General features: G+C 48.7%; 3 protein-coding genes across 3 annotated transcripts; 1 reads left to right on the forward strand and 2 right to left on the reverse strand.

The window, feature by feature from the left end:
• Positions 1 to 253: 253 nt before the first annotated feature.
• On the reverse strand, positions 254 to 877 carry LOC136507887 (EPIDERMAL PATTERNING FACTOR-like protein 2). Its single transcript, XM_066502481.1, has 2 exons — positions 752 to 877; positions 254 to 673 (listed from the first exon to the last, which is right to left on the reverse strand). The coding sequence occupies exons 1-2, from the start codon at positions 854 to 856 to the stop codon at positions 347 to 349; spliced, it is 432 nt and encodes a 143-aa protein (XP_066358578.1). The 5' UTR covers positions 857 to 877; the 3' UTR covers positions 254 to 346.
• Positions 878 to 8,064: 7,187 nt separating this feature from the next.
• Positions 8,065 to 9,148, reverse strand: LOC136509364 (protein PRY1-like). Its single transcript, XM_066504183.1, has one exon. The coding sequence runs from the start codon at positions 9,141 to 9,143 to the stop codon at positions 8,238 to 8,240; it is 906 nt and encodes a 301-aa protein (XP_066360280.1). The 5' UTR covers positions 9,144 to 9,148; the 3' UTR covers positions 8,065 to 8,237.
• Positions 9,149 to 20,266: 11,118 nt separating this feature from the next.
• LOC136507826 (transcription factor MYB16-like) lies at positions 20,267 to 21,053 on the forward strand. Its single transcript, XM_066502428.1, has one exon. It carries the CDS (start codon positions 20,274 to 20,276, stop codon positions 21,051 to 21,053), a length of 780 nt encoding a protein of 259 aa, XP_066358525.1. The 5' UTR covers positions 20,267 to 20,273.
• Positions 21,054 to 25,511: the final 4,458 nt, after the last annotated feature.

The following is a 25,511-nucleotide window of genomic DNA, read 5'->3' on the forward strand; positions in this document are numbered from 1 at the left end:
TAACTTAGCGAGAAGGAAAGCCCGAGCTAGCAAAACTCCCAAGATTAATAATGGTAATATAAAATAACAAAATGCAAATCCATCCGTATCCTTGAGTAAAACACTAGTTTATTGGTTAAGTAGCACATCTCCGCATTAAACTCACTAACAAGTCGCTAAACACAAGCAATGGATCGGACAGAGCCACAAAGACATAGCAAGCTACTTCTTCTATATCCACATTGCAAGCAACTGGATCGATCGACAACGCAAGATCATGCATCATCATCACATTGCAAGATAAGAAAGACGCGCCCTGATCGATCCATGCATGGACGCATGCAGGCTTCAGCTGCAGCCATATCAGCTAGCCCCCGCCGCACTTGCATCTCCAGCTGAGCGGCTTGTAGTTGGAGTGGTCGTCGTAGGACGACGTCGACGGCCGCCGCCGCTGCTGGTGCTGCTGCTGAGCCGACGACGACGATGCTCCACTGCTGCCATCTCTTGTTGATCTCCAGCCGCCGCCGCCGCCTCCACTCCCATGGCGGCGACTCTTGTCCTGCTCCTGCGGCGTGATGGGCACCTGCACGGCCTCGCAGCGGCGGCCCCCGCACCACCAGCACCTCCCCGCGCAGCTCGGCGGCCTCGACCCGACCATGCTCCTCATCATGCTCCCGACACCATCGTCCATGCCCTGCTGTCACAGCGCTAGGATCTTGAAGCCTAACCATGGAGTGCGAACAGTAGTAGTCAGTAGTCAGTGAAGGGGTACCTGGGTGATGGCACCGGCGCCTCGAGCATGGCCTCCGGCGTGCGCGGTGGCGATGAGGAGAAGCGCCAGCCCCAGCGAGAGGACGAAGAGATGGCGGTGGCCCATCCGGATCCGACGGACGGAGAAATGGAAGAAAGGGTGGGTGTGGTGTACTGGTGTGGTAGGCAGCTGCAGGTCCAGGCGGAGGCAGGCGAAGAGGGAGCGAGCGCGACCGTGAGAGAGCTCTGCTCAACCTGCTGCAAAGCAAATCAGACATCTGCATATAAAGGGATTGATTGATTGAATGGATCCTCTCATGAAACGAAACGGACAGCTGCAGTGCAGGCTAGGGCCTTGTTTAGATTACCCAAAATTCAAGTTTTTTCACTCTCTCTCCATCACATCAATTTTTAGCCACTTGCATGGAGCATTAAATGTAGGTAAAAAAAATAACTAATTACATAGTTTAGTTGAAAATCATGAGATGAATCTTTTGAACTTAGTTGATCCACGATTGAACAATATTTACCAAATAAGACGAAAGTGCTACTATTCATCAGCTTGAAATTTTCTTCGATCTAAACAAGGCCTAGGCTCATCTCTTTTTACCCTGCGCTGCTACTTCACTGCAGCTACGCACAAGCAGGCCTACGCACAAGGCCACATTTTGTCCTGCAGTGGCCAGTGCTAGTAGTCAGTAGTCAGTCAAGGGCCAACACAGATTGTTTAAGGCACATTTTGGTTAGGGACACCGTTCTTTAGCTTAAGCCCCGTTTAGATGCGAAATTTTTTGGCTTTGAGTTACTGTAGCATTTTCGTTTGTATTTGGCAAAAATTGTTCAATTATGAACTATTTAGGCTTAAAAGATTCGTCTCGCCAATTACGGGCAAACTGTGCAATTAGTTATTCTTTTTACCTACATTTAATGCTCCATACACGTGCCGCAAGATTTGATATGACGGAAAATCTTAAAAAATTTTGGATTTTTGGTGGGATCTAAACAGGGCCTTATTTGTTGGTACACACTGCTAATCTAAAAATTTCCAGTCCATTATAAAAGGGTGTACCTTTATCGCGGACATCATTGAGATAATTATTTATCCAACATCAGGAGAGAGAAAGTAGAGTATGAAATGTCTATCACGCCCTTTACCAGCCAGTTCGCTTGGTCGTATTTGGCTTATAAGCCATGACTTATCAGCCAACGAATAGTATTTTTCTCTCACACCAAACCAGCCTATAGTACTTTTAGTCATGGCTTATAAGCCAAACAAGCCCAAACGAACAGGACGTACGCTATCTTCTTCCTCCTCGGTCCTCACTCTATCTGCTTTGCTCCCTGGCGACTTGTCGGCGACTCGCAACGGTCACGTGGCATGGGGCCCTGGCCCTGCCCTAGCATGGGCATTCATGACACCTGCCCGCAGCGCTCTACTTGTTGCTTCGCCCGTTGGGCGCCACCTTGCCAATCCTCGACGAATGCTTAGCCTCAATACCGAGCCTGGCCTTAACCCCAGCCACACTACGCTCTTCATCACTCGCTTTACCTTGCATTTGTTCGTTTGAATGTACTCTGTCCTGATGGGGGAGGACGCCGGTGTGGGGGGAGGGGTGTCGTCGGAGTGAGTGAGGAGGACGTCGGGGTGGGGGAAGGAGCCGTCAGGGTTGGGGGGAGGAGGATGCCGTGGTGGCGGAGGAGGACGTCGGGGTGGGTGAGGGCGCTGTCGCGCTAGCCATGGAGGGAGCGACAGCACGCACGACGAGACGCGCACGAGCCACGGGGCGCGAGCAAGTGGATGGGAAGCAACGACGTTGGATGGGGTGCGCGGCGTGACGGAGCCTTGGGTCATGAGCAGGTGCGCGTTGCGGGAGGGAGCGAGGTGGTGTGGGAATGAGCGGATGGTGCGACGAGCGGATAAGACCGTGGAGACACTACCGAAAACAGTAGAATTGCCGAGTGCCTGAGGGTTTGCCGAGTGCATTCCATCGGGCACTCGGCAAACATCCAAGTTACCGAGTGTATTTAATGAAACACTCGGCAAAAGCCAACTTTGCCGAGTGCCTAATATAAAACACTTGGCAAAATACAACAAAACTCTCGGCAAACACGGACACTCAGCAAAATGGAGTCACGTGCGGTGGGCGTGCGGCCACCATCTGACGACCGTTGGGTGCGCCGCCCTGCCGTTAGAACTTTGCCGAGTGTCCGTTAGAGACACTCAGCAAAGACAAGGTATGCCGTGTGTTTTTGCTTGACACTTGGCAAACTGATATTTTTGCTGAGTGTTTTTTGTTTACACTCGGCAAAGTAATGTTGTTGTCGAGTGTTTTTTAATGGCACTCGGCAAAATAATAAATTTTTTCCTCTCCTGCTCTTCAATTTTTTTCTACTCTCCACATACAACATGTGGTACTACATGTTAAAATTTTGTATATTTCTCGATCTGTTTGCTATATTTAAGTAATTTATTGCATTTAGAGGAATTTTTTGGTTTAAGTCAAATTTGAACTGCAAGTGATACAAATAATGGAATAAATTGAGTGGAGAAATCATATTCATGTTATTGAGTCCATTTTGGGGCCTTACTCGGAAAATGAAAAGAATTTTCGAACATTTTATTCATGAAACACGACCACGAACGTGTGGCTGAATGGTTTTTAAATTCTAAAAAAAGCAAACGAAGTCTGAAAATGACGAGATTTGTCAAAATCTCCTGATATCATACGTGGAGGCTGTGAAATTTTTTTTGAGAAGGTTTCGCACAATTTGTCACGTACGACCTTTACAAACCAAAGCATCTCGTAGAAGAATCGTAGCGTTGAGAAGGATCCGGTAAGATTTGGAGTCAAAGTGACGGTCGAATTGGGGTTTGACTTCAAAACTTTTTGTATAGGTAATAGACAACATAGATCAGTTCACGTCAAATTTTGGTAATTTTTCAGATCCGTTTGATAATTTTAATTTATTAACTGCAATTATAGAATTTTAATTGATATATATTGAATTTGAGCTATAACTGCATGAAATAATGGATTAATATTCGTAGAAAAATCAAATATGCATTGTTGAGTGAATTTGACAAGGTATTTTTAAATTACATCGTAACAAATTTAGTAGAACACGCTATGAAGAAGGAGGACAGTGGAGCATGAAATATCGATTTATTTTGCCGAGTGTTTTGTACCTGACACTCGGCGAAAAGAATAGTTGTCGAGTGTCATATATGGGACACTCGGCAACTTCATCGACCGGCCCCACTGCACAGTACCGGTTAGCACCCCCGGCCCTCACCCTCGCGCACACAACACGCCGCACCGCACGCCGCCAACCCCCGCCCCACCGCGCCCCGCCGCGCCTTGCCCTTCACACACATGCCGCACCGCACGCTGCCAGCCCCCGCCGCCTCCCCACCCCACCGCGCCCCGCCACCGACGTGGCATCGCTGCCCCGCCCGCCCCGGCGCGTCCAGCCCCCAGCGCTGCCCGCCCTCGGCGCCTCGCCCCGCCCCGCCCCCGGCGCGTCCCGCCACCGGCGCCGCCCACCCTGGTAAGATTTTCTAAATGCTCCGTATAATTGTAGGCACCCAAGGATTTAACAATATTTAGTCTAGCTTTGGATTGATAACTGCATTCCTTCGCTTCCATAACTATTTGGAGATTAGGGATAGAACAGAGACAAATCTTGTGAATCTTAGAAGAACAATATATTTGACTATTATGTCCAGTGTTGATTTTGAAGAAGCTGGACACAAGCTTATGAAAGATTATATGCATGAGAAGTGTTTCTTGATTTCATGTGATTCTGATATCTGATATTGATTTTCATATCTAATATTGATTTATGTTTGTTTGTTGAGATGTTTCTTGATTGCTTGTTTGTCTTTGGTTCCATTTTCCTTTTTGATAGTATGCTACCACAGTTTAGAAAATTACATTATGTATTTGCTTCTAGTACCACTATTCTCTTTTACACTGATTTAAACTTTGTAAATGTTTTAAGTTTTGTTGTTTATCTTTTTATTGGACTAATATATCTTGACAAAATTTTCCAATAGCTAAGTTTGAGTAAAGCTTGCTTTAGATTAAACCTAGTACTTCAGTACCCACCATTTTACAGAGGTTAGATATGTTTTGAAAAGTGACCAGTGCTCGTTGGTCGCCACCTAGGTAGTTCCTCATCCTCTTCCTCAGATTCTTCATCATCGTCAGAAGCAGCATCTGGTCCTTCTTCATCTTCAGAAGACTAGTGCCACTAGTGTCTCAAAACATTGTTGAGGAATACTGTTTGGCCAATCAAGCTTGTGTAGTTTGGATAGATCTTGTCCAGACGGCATAGCAACTCGAAATGCAGCCCAGTAAAAGTTGTCTTCATTTTTGGCATCATGTCTCCCTGTCTCTTGTTCTTGGACTTATAACTATCTTATATTCTTGCTTTGGTTACACTGCCACGAACAACAATACATAGCATGTACAGAAAAATTGTTAAAGAGCGAACATGTGATAAGTAGCTACTAAGCTCCTGCTCAGTCTAAGCACTTCTACTATTAAGTGAGGATGCCTCTAGCAGATAAATATAGTTAGGTGTTTCAAGTGCCTATATGTCACCATAATACTGATTTATTAGCTATATCATGATCAAATGCTTATTATTATAAAATTGAGCCACAACCTACCTTGTAGCTGTAACAGATAGTGCACATGCAAATGTTAGCAATCTAAACATGCATTGACTATATGCGTGTCTCAACTTGTAGGTTTTTGCCGCCGCTCCCTGCCCCGCCCTGCCGCCTGGTTCCACCTTGCCCTCCTGCCACCCCACAAATTCGAGTTGCCGTGTTTTTGCAAGGTATAAGATGTGCATGTGGTTGTCGGCCATCGTGCTGTTTGTTTGGTGTGGATGTGGTTGTCGGCCATCATGTCGTTGTATTTGTTGCAGGTTTTGGAAGCCTCCCCGTGCAGGGGAGGTGCTGCTGAAATTTAGATTTGACACTACTATGTTCCTTTTATTGCAGGGGAGGCTATTGCAACGTCCTCGACTCATCACTTTGCAGGACAACAAGGTGAGGCATACAAGACCCTTCTTTCCATATCATGTTCGTATATCATGTAACCTAGCTAGGCGTCTCCCGTTCAAAAGAGATACGGTTGGAAATATGTAGATCTTTGCATATCTATAACCGTATCTGTTTCGAATTGTCCACGTTTTTTGGACAGCCCGAGGATGTGTAGATGCGGTTAGTTTCCATGCTCTACTCCGATCCGTGATAGAGTTTCAACAGCATCTCCCTGTTGTTCTCCGGATACAGAATCTCCCTTCTAGGACGTGTATTTGGAGAACAGCGGGGAGGTGCTGCCAAAATTCTGTCTCGGATAGGAGTAGAGACAGAAACTAACCCCATCTATACATCATCGGGTGGGATTAGGACCTATCTTCACCTATTAGATAGTATAGGAATGTGTAGATGCAACGTGATTTTTTATATTACTCGCTGATATGCTAGAGGATGGATGACCGTGAGTGGATGTACACAGGCCGCTTTAGTCAGACTTCGTTGACCGAAAAATGGATTGACAAGACCGATGCTTTCTTGGAACGGGCATTTGCAAGGGTTAAAGGAGCTAGTGTCACTTGGTGTCCCTACAGCAAATGTGCAAACACGCGTCGGCAAACCAAGCTGGTCATGGGTAAACATCTTTGCAAGAATGGATTTACGGTAGACTATACTAGGTGGATCTACCATGGTGAAGCCGATCGTGGGAGAGACGAGGTCGTCAGACAACACATCGAGGAATATGATGGGGATGCCGGCTTTGTGCCAAGGAGTTATCTCGTACCGTGGTTGCAGAAATAGAAAGAATGACGCCTGTGTTGCTCTGTAAGTTGGAGAAGATTTTTCTGCCCGGCTTCTTCAATCCGATGCAGCATATGATTCTGCACCTCCCGTATGAAGCACGAATGGGGGGGGGCTGTGCAGGGCTGTTGGTGCTTTTCAATTGAGAGATGTCAAAAGGTTCTTCAAACTAAATGTAAAAATAAATGCAAAATTGAAGCATCCATTGCAGATGCATACATTCTGGAGGAGGTGTCAAACTTCACAACAAAATACTATGCTAACAACCTTCCTAGCGTGCATAATCCACCCTCTCGTTACAATGCCGGCGAAGATGAATCGAGCCTTAGCCTTTTCCGAGGGCAACTCGGAAGTGCAAGTGGTGCGACCAACAAGACCTTGAAACATGAAGAGTGGCGCACTATCATGTTGTATGTGTTGACCAACCTATCCGAAGTGGAGCCGTACATGCTGTAAGTTCTCAACAAACTTGTTCTCAACCTATCCGGAGGCGGAGGTGACCCTTGATATCGTACCTCCACTTTGGCCCCCCGCAGGCAGCAGCACATCCGCTTCCACTCCCCACCTCCACTTCGGCCCCCGCAGGCAGCAGCACATCCGCTTCCCCTCCCTCCGCCTCCTACGCGTCCGCACGATCTAGCGGGCGGGGACGCGCCGACGAAGCGGGTGGCTTAGGTCGATGAAGCGACCGGGTACACCAGCGCGGTGCGCCCCCTTCACCTCCCCTGCCCCTGGCTCCCCTCCGCGTCTCTCGCTTCCTGGCACGCGGCCGGCTGGCTTTAGCATCCCCGAACGGCTGCAGGAGGGAGGTTTTCACTTATCTGCATCTGGGCGGGAACAGCGGCAGCGGCTCGCATCTTGGTGAAGTCCGTCTGTGGCACGTGCATCAGCGCGGCGACGGAGACTTGCGCATCAAGGGTGGCGTCGGCGTCACGTGCGCATCGGGGCCGCGGCTGCTGCTGCTCTGCTCCATCTAGCTCGGGCGGCGGCACGCGTACATCTGAGCGGTGGCGGCGGCTGCTACTCCTTCTCGGGCGGTCGGCTCGCTCCAACCTCCAAGCTCAAGTGGTCCGGGCGAGCAAGCAGCACCGATCGGTCCCAGTTTTTGTTGTTTGATTTGCATTACTAAATAACACCGTAGCGTTAGCACGGGCATTATACTTGTATAATATAATACCCCTTTTAACAGTTCAGGTATCTTATTGATCACAATGTTGATGGTTATGTAAACTGGTCTGTTCTGTATTTTTAGTTGCGCATAAGGAAGAAGCGGTGCAATGCAGTGGATTGATATATTTTTAGCAGAGAATTGCAATGGTCATTGGTATATTTTAACATCCATGAGCCGGTGCGATCCTTGGTGTGCAGAAAGATGGTGGCGAGAACAGACTCAACAGAGTGGTAAGACGGCGGTGACGCCACAGACTGACAGACACCTCATTTTCAGGTTGAACTCAGGAAAATCATAGCGAACAAGAAACTTTAGAAATGAATGATCAATTTGTAGCGCAAGTGAGTGAGAGAGACAAATATATTTGTGGGAGCGAGGTGAAAATTATTAGTTAAAACAAAAGCAGATTACTGATGTTGCATGCATGCATGGATAATAATGGATATATGTGTGCAGCTAGTAATGGAGTTTTAGATTATTAGATCAGTATGGCTTGACGCCGTCGTAGTTCCCCGGCGGCCAGTAGCTGCACATGATGATGGTGTCGCCGCTGTTGCACTTGATGCGTCCGCATCCGACGCTGGTGGTGGTCTTCCAGACGACGGCCTTGTAGTGGCCGCACATCTTGCCGGCGTCGCAGGCGTCGGTGTCGTAGTGGTAGTTCTTCTTCTCCTCGCTCCAGCCGTCGACGGTGATCTTCCAGGTGAGCCCCGGCGTGCCCTCCATGAGGTTCTCCCCGTACGGCGACGACGAGTGGATCTGCTGGCAGTTGCCCTTTAGCGTCTCCGCGTACTGCTGCGAGAACTTGGCCAGCGTCGCGTTCCACACCAGCGGCGGCAAACCTGCGTTCTCCTTGGCGCGGAACAGGTTGTGCTCGTCCACGATCTCGTTGATCGCCTTCTCGTTCAGACCCACCTCCGGGTCGCCGTCGGGGTCCAGCCCGCCGCCAGCCTTGCCGGCGGGTGCACCGTAACCACCCCCGCCGCCGGACGAAGCCGCCGGGGTCGTCTCCTCAGCGGCAGGCGTGGATGGCGCCGCCTCGCTCGGGGTGGAGTAGCCGCCTCCACCCGCGGATGCTTCGCCGCCGGAAGCAGCAGCAGCAGCCTCTCCGCCTGACGAAGCCGCCGCCGGGGTCGTCGTCGTCTCCTCAGCGGCAGGCGTGTATGGCGTCGCCTCGCTCCGGGTGGAGTAGCCACCGGCGCCTCCACCCACCTCCGGCTGCGGCGTGGCCGTGGCCTCCGGCTGCGGCTGCTGGCCACCACCGGCCTCCAACCCGCCGTAGCCTCCACCGCCACCTCCGCCGAAGGACTTCTCCGCCGCGGCGAGGCGGCCGGAGAAGAGGAGCAGGCAGAGCACGGCGGCTATCATCGTCGTGGCGTGGCGTCGCATCTTGCCGGCCGATATGCATTCGCCTCTGCTCCAGATGCTCTTTGTAGCAGGGCATCGCTGCTATTCTTGGCATGCATGGCAGTGACAGCCGGACAGGTGGTGCGGAGGTAACCGACGAGTGCTGCTATTCTTCGACGGACGGCCACGCGACCCATGCCGTCAACCGCGCGCCGGAACAGACGGTAGGGTCCTCGCTCGACTGGGCCCAAACGTCTTCTCGGCCTCGGTCCTGCCTTGGATTATTGGGCCTCAAATGTAGCAGTATATCAAAATGGCCCATGTTAATTTCCAGCATCCTGAAAATAAATAAACTAGTGCATTATTAGCCAGGTACGACAACAACATCTGGTTTGTCTGTCATCAGTATTCAGAAGTAATAATTCATAACATCACAGGTACCAAACTTGGTCAGCTCAGGAAGCTGCTGCCTGCTTCAGATCAGGCTGCCGTATAGCATAGGGAGCCCCAACAAGTCTCTTCCTCCTGTTAAATCGGTCCAAGAAAGACTCCATCGAGCGCAGCAGGCGGCAAATGTGCTTGCATGAGTGAACTTTCAACTTGATGAATACTTAAACTTGTTTTCAACACATTAGCTAGGGTCGATCGTCATGCAGCGTTGCATGTATAGAATATGGTTTTTGTAGGCCATGTCAATGCTTCGCGTTCAACCCAAGAAAAAAGAGGCTTTTACTTGTGTACCCTTAAAACAGATGCCACACTCCTGCGTACCCCTCAAAAGTTGGTCGTCACCTACATGCCCTCGCTCGAACTTTTCTTTTCCCTCACGCCATTCCGTCGGCATTCTGTTAGGTTTTGGCCGTTTGGCGGCTCTGACATGTGGGACCGGGCTAGAAAAATATCCTCCTTGCCCTCTGGGTCACTGACATATTGGGCCGCATCTCCTTCAGTCTCACCCGAGCCTCTCTCTCAGTCTCTCCCCATTCTCGTTCCTCACTCTCTCACCCGAGCGCGGGAGGACGTGGCGGCGAACCCTAGCGGCGGCGGATCTGGAGACGGCGGCAGTCGGTGTTGGCGGTCCGCCCTCGAAATCCTAGCCCCGTGGAGCAAGACGGTTGGGCGGAGCAGGCATGCCGTGGAACGGACCCGGCGAGAGGCCGGATTGGTTCTGGGAAGGGTGAGTACCGCTCCTCCTCCCTCCTTGACTTCGCCCCTCCTTGTATTGATGTTGATTGCATTAGTGTATTGCGCTACCGAATCGTGTTTAGGGTTTATTGATTACGTGCTCCTTGTTCATCTATAGGATGGACCCAAACAGTAGTTACAACCTAGAAATGCGGATTGTTGGTCCCAATTGTCGTGCAAAATGGTTTTCTGTGAATGAAGTGGTGGATGCAGACAGAACTTTGTTAACTGTGCTTATGGAAGATTTGGTTGACAAGTATCCTCCTAGCTATGGTGATGTAGCCACATTGTTTTACTGGTGCATGCATAGTAAAGTTCACATACCTGTGCGCAATGACCAAGAGATGCTAGCAATGTTTGAAAAAATAGGGCAACCAGAACATGCTTGTTGACTGTTGCATATCATAGTCTTGGTACTCAGCCTGTGCTTCCTGATTGGGAGTCTGGTAGCCCAAGGAAATCTGTTGAGCCCCCATTCACTCCTTCAATTGTTTCTCCAAGCATAGCAGAACCAAGCCAGCCATCTATGTCTCAGCCACCCAAAGCAAGGCAGCCATCCAAGTCTCAGTCACCCAAACCAAGGCAAACATCCATGTCTAAGCCACCCAAACCAAGCCAACCTGAGTTCCTGGCTAACCCAAATCCAATGAATGAGCATATGGGGATTGATGATGAAGGCTTGTATATTGATCTTGGTCCCAACCACCCTCCACCTCCTCCTACCAGTTCTCAGAGCCAAGGGGGGAGTAAAGAAAGGGAAGAAGAAATAGATGAATCCTTTGATGAGGAAGTTGCTGATAGGGATGAGGAGTGTGCTGAGTTAGGTTCTGATGATGAAACCAGTGACGAGGAAGATGAGGAAGTAGAAATAGATGAATCCTCTGATGAGGAAGTTGCTGATAGGGAGCCTAAGCAATTTCAATTTCCTGATGTTGAATATGACAAAGATGACCCTCCTATGACAGTGGGAACTATCTACCCAGATATGGCTTCTTTTAAGATTGCTTTAGCTAGTCATGCTGTTAAACATGAGTTCAACTATGAAATTGACAAGAGTGATACAGGGAGGTATACGGTGCACTGTTCTCTGAGGAATGAGGGATGCCCGTGGAGACTGCATGCCTCAACTTCAGCTGATGGACATGGCATTTAGGTGATGTGTTAGTTCAATTTGTGGTATTGACTGCTACCTGTTTTCCTTGCATGTACCTAGCTGCTAACATGTGTTTCTTTTCAACTTTTTTTCTAGGTGAAGGTGAACCCACATGAGCATGGAAATGGCTGTCAGAGCACTAGGAGACAAGGATCCTGTGTTGGACTTAGTCAGTTTTGGGTGTGCAGCAAGGTAATTGATTGGTTGAAAGAGGATGGAAATGTTGATGCAAAAGAGCTGCAAAGGTGGCTGAAGGATCTGTACAAGGTTCAGATCAGCTACAGGAAAGTATACAAAGGTAAATACCTTGCAATGGATCAACTTTATGGGCCTTGGGGCAAGAGTTTCCACAATTTGTTTAGGTTTAAGGCCCAGTTAGAACAATCTAGTCCTGGTTCAGTTCTTGTCATTGATCATCACACCATCAATAATAAGGTCAGGTTTAACAGGCTATTTTTTGCTCTGAAAGCATGTGTTGATGGATTTCTTAGGGGATGTAGACCATATCTTGTAGTAGATAGTACCTTTTTGACAGGGAGATTTAGGGGACAGTTGTGTGTTGCATGTGCAGTAGATGCCCACAACTGGATGTATCCAGTTGCTATTGGTGTGATTGACTCTGAAACCAATGAAAATTAGATCTGGTTCATGGAGAGATTGAAGGAGGCAATAGGCACTCTAGAAGGCATGACATTCCATACAGACTGTGGGCAGGCAGTAATGAATGGAGTCAGTCAAGTTTTTCCAACAACTGAACATAGAGAATGTATGTATCACTTAGTACAGAATTTCAAGAAGAGGTATAGTGGTAGAGTGTTTGATGATCACTTATGGGCTTCCTCATATTCATGGAGCCATACATGTTTAAGAAGCATTATGAAGCAATGGCTATAGCCAAACCAGAAGCAATGAAGTACTTGCAAGAGAATCACAAGAAGCTTTGGACCAGGAGCCAGTACACCACACTGTCAAAGGTTGACTATGTGACAAACAATTTGGCTGAGTCCTTCAACAACTGGGTCAAACCTGAAAAGTGTAAGCACCTGGATGACTTGCTGGACACTATAAGGCAGATGCTTTTAATCAAGTGGAACCATAGGAAGAGGGTAGCTGCTAAGCTCAATGGCAAAATTATGCCCCATATCATGCAGAGGCTTAGGGAAGACACTTACAACTTGGACATAGATGTCATCACAGCCTCACCTGAAGGTGTGGCAGAGCTATGTGCTAAAGGTCTGCAAGGAACTGGGTTCAGGTTTGTGGTCAACCTAGCAGACAGGACCTGTTCTTGTAGGGTTTGGCAGGGGTCAGGAATCCCATGCAAGCATGCCATTGCATACATTACCTCAATTCCTGGCGCAAAGCTTGAAGACTATGTGGATGAGTACTTCTCTGTCAACAATTTCAGAGTTGCATATGACGGCTCCATCCCTAGCATACCTGATAAGAGCATGTGGCCAGAGGCAGAACCAGGCTTTTTCTTGAACCCTCCTCTTCTAAAGTCCACAGGTGGAGGTAGGAGAAAGAATAGGATGAAATCTGCACTTGAGGGAGGCAGCAGCCAGAGGAAGTCAAAGAAACATGAATGCCCCATCTGTCATCAGTTGGGCCATCACTGGTACACTTGTAAGAATGGGAACCCAGAAGACATAGCTGCAATGGAGGCAGCAAGGTAATATGTTGTCCTATGCATATAGCTACCTTTGCATGTACATAGCTTTGCATACACAGAAGCTAATCTATTTTCCTTTGTAGGGGCACACCAAAGAAGAGGTTGAAGAAGGCCGCAGCAAGCAACACAGAGAGGAGTCTTGTGGTGGCCCAGCCATTCCAGATGTAGTTCCCATTCAATGAGGCAGTGGCAAATGCCATCCATAACAAAAGGAAGAGGAAGTCATCCTCTTCTTCAACCTCCTCACAAAAACACAAGGGTGCAGCACCAGCCACCACTAGTTCAACCTCAGCTCCTACTAGTGTGTCTACAAGGTACCTGTTCTTTACCTCATCCTTTTCATTTCAACCAGGTGGAAATCTAATGCATACTGTTGACTGTCAGGTCTGGAACTAGTTCAAATGATCCAGTCCCACTCTTATCTGTGCATCTGGTTCCTTTCAATGAAGACTCCATTACAGTGGACACCCAGCCCAGCCAACCAGTTGATGACCTCCCACTTGAGCCTGTGGATCCACAATGCACACCAAGAAGAAATAAGGGAGCAGTGAAGAAGAAGTTGACACCAAAGAAGCTGCAGTAAGAAACTCTAGTGATGTTCTATTAGTGTTGTGATGTTCTTTTTTTGGCCCTGACGCATGATCTTTTGGTACTTTGATGTTCTTTTGGGGCTATCATGAAAAACCTTATCTGAATTGATGGTTCATGTTAGTGATGTGAACAAACTCTAGTAATTTAGTTTCTATGTGTAAACTGTAAGTGATGTGATCAAACACCATATGCTGTTGGTGATGAAACACTTTATGCTACCAGTTATGTGATGGATGAGTGAACTGTTAGTTTCTTTGTCTTAATGTTGTTATGAACCATGAGAAGCATTCATTCATTCATCTATTCATTCATGCATTGATTGATCCATACATCCATGAAAACTCACACACACACACAACAGCAGCCTACTTCTTGAAAATAGCATACAAAGCAAGCACCAAGCACAAATACACAAGTTTTTCAATCCTCCTAAGCTACTGCTACACCCTCTTGTCCATTGGTGCATGGCCTTCAACTACAGCTGCCTGGGAACCTTCCTGCAAGATGGCCAGAGGAGGAGCTGTGGGAAAACCACCAGGTGCTGCCACTGCCTGCAGAGGAACTGCTTGGATTGGTGTAGCTGTCTCCCCCATCTCATCCTCCCACTGATAGTACTGACATCCTCCAATCTGAAATCCAACATAGAGACTGAGCAAAGAGGGAAAGACAAACAATGTTGACCAAAGAGAGAAGCACAAACCGCGAAATAAGGGCACTTGTGAAAGGCCCGGTTGGGGTTGGCCCTGGTCGTCGAGATGAAGCGATTGGCGAGCACATTGCAGTTCGGGCAAAGCACACACCGCCTTGGCGCACCACCATAGCTGCTGCTACCTTGTGACATGGCTGTCAAAGAGAGAGGGCTCAAGAGAGTGGCAACTCCCTGGCCTTTGGTGCCAATATATAGGAGGAGAAGGGCAGGCTCTTTGGCGCCAAATCCCTGTCCTTTGGCGCCAACAGCGGCGTCTCTGGTGCCAAAGCCAATTGGCCTGGCAATGGCACAGGGGAAACGAAAAAGTTCAGACGCCCATACAAGCCTAAGGGCAACTGAGTCATTCTCCAGAGCCGTTACCCACCGTTTGGAGCAAATGCCGACGGAATGGCGTCAGGAAAAAGAAAAGTTCGAGTGAGGGCATGTAGGTGACGACCAACTTTTGAGGGGTACGCAGGAGTGTGGCATCTTTTTTAAGGGTACACAGGTAAAAGCCTCAAGAAAAAACTCATACAACCAATCAGAGGCCATTCATGTTGAACCTGTTTACATGGATTAGCCATGTCATAGTATTTCCGGCAACCGTTTGATTAACTACCACAACTACGACGTGCCAACTTTCTTATTAGCACCCTCCTACATGTCATAGACTCTTTTTTACAAACTTTGCCACAAGTGTAGCTTCCCCAACCGAAATCTATAACTTCTCCTAGTGAAGATGGATTCTTCTAGCACTTAATAATCATGCGGCTTTTAGCATTTAAGAAGACCATTTTCATGTGCCTTGCACAGTTGGTACGCTAGTCTTTACTACACTAGGAGATCGAAGCGCACCAACCTGATAGTGTATGATTTTGCTCACCACACTTTATGTGCCGGCCATGCTTTGCCAAAGGTTAATTAAGCGTGACAGACTATGACACCAACCAAACAGGCATTCATGTTGGCATAGGTGTGTGCTCATTGGGATTCAACAACTGAGGATTCTTCCATGCGTCGCTACGGATTCAAGGGCACTCAGTGATGAGCTCGGCAATGATGGCTTTTTTGATGCCGCGAGATGTGAACAAATACAATAGACTTGAATTACCTAGTTACTTTTTATTTAAAAACAAAAAAACATAGGTATGGGTCCCACATCTTTTGGACTGTTCTACCTATCATATATATCTTTTTTTTCTTGAATACGCAAAAGATTTGCGTATCATTGTATTAAGAAGAAGAGTTTAAACACACAGACAACGCGTTTCTACCGAGCGCCGAAGGAGGTCGACCTAAAACAGCCGTAGCTGGACCATCCTAGCAAAAGATCTCTAGTTTCGATATTACATAAATGGAAACAACCAACATCGACGCAGCGGTGCGACCTAGGAGGTGGCCTTGCATCTTCGCGGCTGCCTTGACGAGCCCTTTCCACCATCCAGGAAGAGTGCGTCCAGCGCTTCGACGTTGGACGCAGTCAGGTTGCCATTGAAGATCTTGTCAAAGGCCTCTAGCTCCGACGCGGATGGCACTGATGGACCCTTGGTGTAGCCCATACGTTGCATGATCAGCACCTCACCTCGCTTGAAAGTAGGTACTCGAGAGAAGCTCTAAGCCGCCAACCGTCGGCTCCACCACAGCAGCACCGGCTTAGCAAGAGGCTGCTTGGGAGGCTCACGAATAAGCGGAGAGTCAACCTTTTTTAGCACGCGCCTGGTGAAGCTCTTGAGGCAGCGTGCAGTGGAGCTTTCACTGATGTCGATCGTGCGGTCCTTCCAAGGCGGCGTACTAAACATTTCAGCATCCGCCGTGGGCTCGGGCGGACCAAAGCTAGGCGGAGCACCCTCCTCGTCCTCCGTAGGGGTGGTAGCTCTTGATGGGGTGGTCTACACCACCCGAAGTGGCGTGACCTGAGCCTGACCATGTTCAGGCGGCCGTGGAGCGAAGCCCGTTGCCGTCAGAGCAAGGATACCGCGTAGGTCACCGGTGGCCATCCGACAGACCACTAGTGAGGCTACAATCTCCTCCATCATTAGGTCCTCTGAGACATCGTGTGCGGTGTGCGTGGCCTTCGCGTATTGTGTGAGCAATAGACCGAGCTCAGAAAAGCCCCATACCTCACTGGTGGGCTCACCGTGAACCTCCTAGGTAGCACAGTCGGCTACGGCAGTGGTTTCTAGCGCCCCAGTGGTGCCGATGGTCTCGACGCGATCGGCTACAGCGTCGCTAGAGGAGTCGATGGTGTCAACCACTGGCCGTTTGTGGTGTATTGTCTGCCGCCGCCACCCACGGCCTACAGACACAGCAGCAGTCACCACAGGCACAGCTCCACCCGACTCTGTTGGACCGCCATGGGCGGGTGACTGGGTGGCCGAGGTATGGTCCTAGGCAAGTGGTTGTGGCCGGCCACCTATGTCGCCAGCTGTAGGAGGTTTCCGCCGCCGCCGCTTGTAGTCGCACGCGAGGTGTCGGAACCCCCTGCAGCGTAGGCAATGCGGAGGTAGCCTACAGGTCACCACCCGGGGCGAGGACAAGAGACAGTTGAAGCACTTTCCATGTAGGTCTGACAGAAAGCGGGCGGAGGGTGGACGTTCCTCCGAACGTGCAGGACGCACAGGGCATGCCCCATTAGAGCCGCTTGGCGTTCCCCGCAATAGGACCTCACGCCCACCATCAGCATCTGTAGCGAAGATATGCCTACTACCGCCGGAGCGTGGTCCGAGCCTCACGTGGGCTGGCACGCGCCGTGCAACCAGGCTGCTACCGGTGTCCGCATCCTTGCCACGGACAGGAAGCCCATGGATGAGCCTCGGCAATGGCCAACAATGGTTGATGCGCCTGCGCCACCCCCCGGCATGGTCGACGCCACCAACAGCCGTGGGGTGGGACATCACTGGCAGCGGCGACGCCCTCGGTGGCTGCGACTCACGAAGAACCGCATCGAGGTAGGGGGTTGGGGAGATCAGCAACGCATCCGCATCGGAATCATCGAGGAGGTCGATTGCCCATCGTAGAGCCTTGGAGCGCCCCGCTGAACCCCTTGGGTGAAAGCGGGAGAGGAAAGGCGACTGCCCTAGAACTGGGCCCGCAGCCGCTGTCCCCAGCATGGGCAAGGGACCCTTGTCCTATGGCAGCGGCTGCGCAATGGACCAGCCGTCACGGTCGCTGGTCACGCCAGATCCGGCCCCCTCGCGTGGCTGGGAGGCAGCCACGGCCACGAAATCTGGCCCCGGAGACGGAGCTTCATGGGCGTCGACGTCCGCGCACTTCAGAGGCGCGCACAGCTGGTGAAGGGCACCCTCGGTGGGAGAGCAGGGCGTCATTGCCATGGCAGCTATCGGCTCCGGCTGCGGCGATGCCCCTGAGGCCCCCAGGAGCGGTGACCCGGCGGCGGGCCGTGCGCCACGAGACCCAGGCTCGCCGGGCTGCTCCGGCACGTAGGAGGCGGACTGCAGCACGGCTCCGCTCACGCGCTGGCAGGTGGTTGCGCCGAGTTCTCTGGCCGAGGAAGGGAGTAGCGCGAGGGAGGAGGAGGTGGGGATGGGGAGCCGAACGCCGGCTCAGCCAGCGCCGGCAGCGACGAGGAGGGGGCGGCCGTCATGGACGACGCCCTCCTGAACGGCGATGGTGCAGCGGGGTCGCCATGGCTAGCCTCGCACATATGGTGCAGGACGGTGGTGGAAGAAGGGAGGGGACAGGAGGAGGAGGAGGGGGCCGCCGGCGCTGAGGTCAGGGTTTCGCCCTAACGGGCCGTGCGGCCCATCCTCCCAAGTCCCAATTTGCACGCTGATTCTGACATTTCACTTTAAAGTTTTAAATGAGTGACTCATCACATATATCTTTTAATATTTTCATGTTAGTACCTTCTATTTTTTTCACCATTTGATCTCTCTTGATGGAGGCAATTGGGGAAACATGCATGACCATGTGGAAACAGAATCCCTTGGAACAGGCCAACAGTCAATAGGGATGTTTTCTTGTGCATTGGCATTGGATATGCTGGCGAGTCTAATGCCGGCGGCGAAGTGATGTGATCTGAAGTAGTATGATGATGACAAGTCTCTTTCAATCCAAAATAACAAGCTGTCATCTATAAAGAGACTGGTCTAAGCTAAACGCTTGGTCAGTTCTTCCAATTAGAAGTTTGTGACTTATAGTGTCCGTAGAAATTTGTACAGATTATTAATTACGACGATTGACCATATAATATAACATATATATACCTACCTAGCTACACTTAGCTACTCTCTCTATATATTATATATGCACAAATCAATTACTGGTTGATTATTCTTCTTTAAGCAAATATACAGATGACTGCTCTATAAAGTCTTCGACACACAGAATGGTAGGTGGGTCAACTCAAGTTGCATATATCTGTAATATTTGGCCTATTTTTCTAGAGAAAAAGGGTGGCAATATAACCCACGAAGACACTGTGAGGACCTGTAGATTCATATGACATGTGTTCATAAAAACATTAATCAATGAGTAGTTTAAAAGAAAAACAATTCCATAAACTCAGGAAGATCGATCGTAGCTCTGTTACGTTAGATGTTGGGGTGATTGCGTGTGTGGACATGTTTTATATTTATGAATCCACGACAGGTTCTCACTTCTCACGATGCTTTCATGGAACGGGACGTTCCACCCATTTTTGCTTTGAACTAGAATGTCACACGCGCGCGCGCACACATATGTATCCATACCGTACCTCACTGAAAAATGGGAATAATAGTTTGCCAAACAACAGTATTTTTATCTCACAACAAATCAGGTTCGGCTTGCTTATCGGTCGCAGAAAGCATGAGCCGAACAACAACCGGTATATATGTCGTCGCGAAAAGTCGCCGTGAAATGATGCATCAGAGCTTGATTACCGGTACAAATCTGCAGTCCTTTTTCTTTTGGTCGAGTCATGAGCAGTAGAATGCTACACGGAGTATTGAGCAAACAAGACAAGGGACCACATGGGCTAGCTTTTTCAATTCAAAACTTAGGTCATGCTCGGTAGAGCTTGCTGCGGCTGAGCCAGCATCAAAGGTACAGTAGACAAAAGCACAAAAGCTCTGTAGACAACGACCACACGGTTAACGACTCCTAAGTACTACTCCCTCATCTACTTTCCATTGACTCTGTTCCTTATCTAAAAAAACTTAAGGTACTTCGTTTCAATTTCATCGTCATAACATAATAAGGATAATCTCGTTCATAACATAATATATACTGCGAGAATTTGTGTGTTTGTCTTGGTAGATTTTTTTTTGAGATTACGTGGTACAACGCGGACGCTCGTAACACACGCACACACGTAACCCTACCACTATAAGCACATTCGAAGACCGGGCCAACAAATCCACGAGACGAGATTGACGAAGTCACCATAGGTGGTGTCTCGCTGTCGAAGGTAATGCCGTCTACCACCGAAAGCACAAAGCCGTTAAATCCTGAAATATTCGCTCCCGGCGAGCCCAGGACCTCAGGTGCTACCGAGGCTTTTGTAACTACATGCGTTTTTGCTTGTCTTGGTAGATTTAATTACACGCTTACAGTTTATCTGCAAAAGAAATCCATGCCTCAAGGCATAATGGTGTGGGTTGAGTATGGTACCGTGATAAACTCGTCCATGCATATATGTAGACAGTGGTTTTGCATTTCCAGTTCTCCACACGTTGCATGAAAGCGAATGTAGTTGACAAAGGGCGCGGCGAAGTAGTCGGCATACACACACACACACGAAAGCGATGGTGCAGTCAAACTCCATCCGCAGGCATACACACACATCCATTCTAGATTTCTAGTAGTTTTTATACATCCTCACCCTTGCAAGTCCCATTCAGTTTTCTGTACTAGCCAGCTGCAGGAGCAGGGAATAGTATAATGGGGCGATCGCCCTGCTGCGACAAGGCGGCGGTGAAGCGCGGGCCGTGGTCGGAGGAGGAGGACGCGCGGCTGCGGTCCTACATCGAGCGACACGGCGGCAGCGCCGCCGGGGGCTGGATGGCGCTGCCGCGGAAGGCCGGGCTGCACCGGTGCGGCAAGAGCTGCCGCCTCCGGTGGCTCAACTACCTCCGCCCGGGCGTCCGGCACGGCGGCTTCTCGCCCGAGGAGGACCGCGTCATCTGCGCGCTCTACGCCGCCGTCGGCAGCAGGTGGTCCCTCATCGCCGCGCACCTCCCCGGGAGGACCGACAACGGCATCAAGAACTACTGGAACACGCGCCTCAAGAAGCGCTTCCAACTCCTCTTCGCCGGCATGCCGCCGCCACGGCGACCGCGCGACGACGCCGGGCGGAACGCAGACGTTATTAGTGCGGCACCAGTGCCGCCGCCTTGGATCACCACCGGACTGCCATACGGTACTGGCGGCGGCGTTGATGACACGCGCATTGGTGCCGGCGGAGGCGGCAACGGCACGGACGACGACATGGTCATGGTCGCCGAAGGCACGAACGCCGTCGTCGTGAGCCAGCAGCCTCCAGAAACCAGAAGCGGCTCGTGTGGACCTGCGGCGACGACAGAGCTCGACGAGATGTTCCGGTCTTCGATGGGCACGACCGGCGGCGACCTCTCTGACATGCGTCAGAGCAGCACGGAGATTGAGACGGCCAGTTGGTATCATTGTCAGCAACTAGGAAGCATGCCGAACATGTACTGGTGATGTAAACGTACTATATACCATTACAAGATAGATTGTGGGGGTTTAATTTGAGAACACTGCAGGTTGCATATTTGGTGGTTTTGACAACGAGGTTTTGGTGTTTTTGTTTGTTATCCAACTAGCTACCGGGTTGACTAAGAATAATCTCAAAGTACAGTATGCACAGGATCCATTCCCGTTCTTCAGTTTACCAGAGAGAGCAAAGGGAGAGTTTGTCCCTCATGTTTCTCTTATGATTATAGTTTTAGATTGCGAATAAGAAAGCCCTCTCGATGTTCTTTTCGTTGTTGCCGTGCCTTGCCTAAAAGGAAGGTTCCGCTCAGTTATAGTTGAATTAACAAGTAGTACTTTCGCCTATATGTGCTCCTAACTTTTTTTGCAATGGGTGACCCACTTCCTTAGTGAAAATGCTATTACTTGATTTCCCCGCTATATGAGAACTACCGACCGATGATGATGTTGATATTAATTTATTATGAGAGAAAAACACTATTATTTTATTGAAACGGTACAGCTAATAAGTTCAGGTGAACAAGGCCAAAAACCAGTCCACGCGTCTCCACCGTACGGCGTGCTACTGTGGCTGCATTGCATGGCTGGTGGATGCGTCGTGGTATTTCTTGACCGTACATAAAAGAAATGGTAAACACCATACATGCATGTTTGCATGTCTCTTTAGACTACTACTAACTGCATGTGTATCCATCTTTTTTTTATTTTATTTTCAAATTTTTTCTTTTACCTTTTTATTTTTTTATACAAGTTATTTCGTACATAGTTTCGTATTTCTGTTAATATATTATGATATTAATTTATACATCTAAGTTCATGAATATAACTTATACGTCCAACTTTACATCTAAGTCATTCATTAAGTTATATATCTAAGTTATACAAGCAAGTTATACACATAACTTTCTTTTTTTCGGAAAATTACTAAGTTACGTACATAACTTTTATGAATAACTTTTTACCATAACTTTTATAATATAACATTTTGCATAGTAGAACTTATTAGCACGAGTTTTTATCAGAACTTTTGTTGGACAGCGTCGGCAAATTGTATAGAATAAACTTACATACATAAATTGTAGAATAATTTATGAACATAAGTTGTGTTTCATAACTTTTGTACATAAGTTGTGTACAAATATATTCACGTAACTTTTATACTAAGTTATACACATAACATATATTCACAGCTTTGACAATATAACATTTTATACATAAGTGTGCTTCATAATTTTTGCAGATGTTCCAATTGAAGACATAGAAATGCTCAATGTTATAGCTACAGAGATGCCGAGACTATCATAGTTGCAGAAATTATGAATGTTATTATTTATCTGGTGTTTGCAAGTTTGCATCATATTATGGAATTTGTTGTGTATTATAGGTTATAAAAGTTACTTTTATTTTGCTCCCAATCCTTTTTTTAACCTTATTCCCATGTTCCCGAATGATTTAGTTTTTGAAAAGAAAAAAATGCTGATGAAATCTAAAGAGAATGTTATTCTCGCAGCTGTTTTAAAAATGTAAATTTTGCGCAAAAAGAAATGTATAACTTAGAACTGTTAAGTTAATCTTGAAAGCTATGCTGCGTAACTCAGTTTTCTAAGTTATGCGTGCGGTTCTCAGAAGAAAAAAAACGCAAGTGAAACTTCCGTCGGTTGTGCGGTTGCGCGCGAATAGAGAAAAAAACGCGTGCAACGTCCGCCTGAAATCTAAAAGAGAAACCGAAAGAGAATAGTATACTATCCTAGCGCGTGTTTAGTTCCCACCCCAAAATCCAAAAAAGTGCTACAGTACCTATCACATCGAATCTTGCGATACATGCATGGAGTATTAAATGTAGACGAAAAAAAAACTAATTGCACAGTTTGGTTGGAAATTGCGAGACGAACGTTTTAAGCCTAATTAGTCCACGATTGAACACTATTTGCAAAATAAAAACGAAAAGTGCTACAGTAGCCCAAATTCCCATATTTGGGCAACTAAACACGCTCCTAGACTGGTGTTAGGTGGGAATGAATGATTTCCTATTAAGGCAGCTAGCATGGTCGGAGAATTGATCGTTGGGTTCATTTTGAATGAACGTTCGCCGTTTAGTGGCGTCGCCCGGACGTTCCGTTGGTGGGCCGCGCGACGCCAGCCCAAGACCCCCTGCCCTCCATTTCTAAATAAAAAAATCTGCTCGTCCGCGTATTCGTTCCTATCCGCTCACTTGCTCCTATCCGCTCGCCTGGCGCCTTGAGTGCTCGGTCGCTGGCCCAGCCAGGCACGACGCGCGACCGCCTCTGAGGCACAGCGCTCGGGCGTCGACCCTGCCAGGCCACTCCGTCACGCCGTCGCCGCCATCCCCTGTCGGGCCATGCCCGTCCTCCACTGCGCTCAGGGTGCGTTGGCCCAGGCCACCGAGCAGGTCCTCGCCTACGGGAGTATCGGTGAGCTCCATGCGTTGCGGCGACGTCGAGTTCCGTGATTCGTCCAAGCAGCAAGGTGACATTGCGCGCTAAAAAGGCATATTGCAAGAGTATGTTTCAAGTGTTTCAGATGTTTTATCTAGATGTTGCAAGTGTTTCATGTGGATGTTGCAAAAGTAGATCGAGATGTTGCATATGTTGCAATAGTTGTATACGTATGTTGCAAGTGTCTATTCCTAATGTTTCATCTATTTTTGTACACGTATGTTGCAAGTGTTTCAGACGCATGTCTCAAGTGTTTCATCTGTCTTCTTTTGTATGTTGCAAGTGTTGCATCTGGATATTTCAAAAATAGATCGGGATGTTGCACATGTTGTAATGGTGTTTCAACTATATGTCATAAATGTTTCATCTATTTTAGACGTATGGTGCAAATGTTTCATCTAGATTTTGCAAAAGTAGATCTAGTGTTTAAATGTTGTAGTGGGACTCACCTGCCACAGCCATCTGCTTGCAGCTGCTTGGGCCTGTGTGCATGCGTGTGGGAGCGGAGGGGCGCAACCGGTAGGCGCGGGAAACAAGCGTGGGTGTAGATCGAGTCATACGCGGGAAACGAAGCAACGTGGGCCCCACGTGAAGCACGTAGGCGTGCGGTCAGTGAAAGGTCCTAATGGCTAGATGGGGGGTGAATAGCCTAATAAAAATTTCTAGAACAACATTTAACAAAATGGTTAGAAAATTATGAGGCGGAGCAAGTGTTGCGCTAGCCTACTCAAAATGCAAGCCACCTACCACAATTCTAGTTTAGATAGTATCTATTCACACAATGGCTATGACACTATCCTATGTTAGTGTGCTCTCAAAGGCTAACTAAAGAGCCACACTAACCAAGCAAGCAAGCTCTCACAACTAGCTACACTAAAGAGCTTAACAACTAGTTTGCGATAATGTAAAGAGAGTGATCAAGAAGGTTATACTACCGTATAGATGAAAGAACCAAGCAATCACAAGGATGAATAATAATGAAGACCAATCACCTCAAAATCAATGATGAACACAATGATTTTTACTGAGATTCACTTGCTTGCCGACAAGCTAGTCCTCGTTGTGGCGATTCACTCACTTGGAGGTTCACGCGCTAATTGGCTTCACACGCCAAACCCTCAATAGGGTGCCGCACAACCAACACAAGATGAGGATCACACAAGCCACGAGCAATCCACTAGAGTACCTTTTGGCTCTTCGCCGGGGAAAGGTCAAGAACCCCTCACAATCACCACGATCGGAGCCGGAGACAATCACCACCCTCCGCTTGACGATCCTCGCTGCTCCAAGCCGTCTAGGTGGCGACAACCACCAAGAGTAACAAATAAATCGCACAGCGAAACACGAACACCAAGTGCCTCTAGATGCAATCACTCAAGCAATGCACTTAGATTCTCTCCCAATCTCACAAAGATGATGAATCAATGATGGAGATAAATGGGAGGGCTTTGGCTAAGCTCACAAGGTTGATATGTCAATGTAAATGGCCAAGAATATGAGCTTGAGCCGGCTATGGGGCTTAAATAGAAGCCCCCACGAAATAGAGCCGTTGTACCCCTTCACTGGCACAACTCAGGATGACCGGACGCTCCGGTCGGATCGACCGGACGCTGGACCTCAGCGTCCGGTCACGTGATTCACGCCACGTGTCCCCTGCTTCAAATACCATTCATCAAATTTCAATGGTCATTAGTTGACCGAACACAGCGCACAAACTGACCAGACGCTCAGCCTCCAGCGTCCGGTCGTTTCCAATAAGGTTCTAGAAACAATTTTCTTTGACCGGACGCGTCCGGTCAAGCTTGACCGGACCCTGACAGCATCCGGTCACACATTGACTTTCTTCTATGCTGTTCAACAACAAGATCGGACCCTGGACCTCAGCGTCCGGTCGGTCCAAGACCCAGCATCCGGTCAATGACCGATGCTGGCGTCTATGCTGCCACACTTGACCGGACGTGCTGGTCCCTCTGAGACCAGCGTCCGATCA

The sequence above is a fragment of the Miscanthus floridulus genome, chromosome 15 (assembly GCF_019320115.1).
Source record: "Miscanthus floridulus cultivar M001 chromosome 15, ASM1932011v1, whole genome shotgun sequence".
NCBI classification, from domain to species: Eukaryota; Viridiplantae; Streptophyta; class Magnoliopsida; order Poales; family Poaceae; genus Miscanthus; species Miscanthus floridulus.

Bases quoted from the DNA above. Each gene is read 5' to 3' on its own strand.
- LOC136507826 (XM_066502428.1), top strand. From the start codon at position 20,274: ATGGGGCGATCGCCCTGCTGCGACAAGGCGGCGGTGAAGCGCGGGCCG.
- LOC136507887 (XM_066502481.1), bottom strand. From the start codon at position 856: ATGGGCCACCGCCATCTCTTCGTCCTCTCGCTGGGGCTGGCGCTTCTC. The intron at 674-751 runs GTACCCCTTCAC...CTGTGACAGCAG, and splicing joins GCGCCGGTGCCATCACCCAG to GGCATGGACGATGGTGTCGG.
- LOC136509364 (XM_066504183.1), bottom strand. From the start codon at position 9,143: ATGCGACGCCACGCCACGACGATGATAGCCGCCGTGCTCTGCCTGCTC.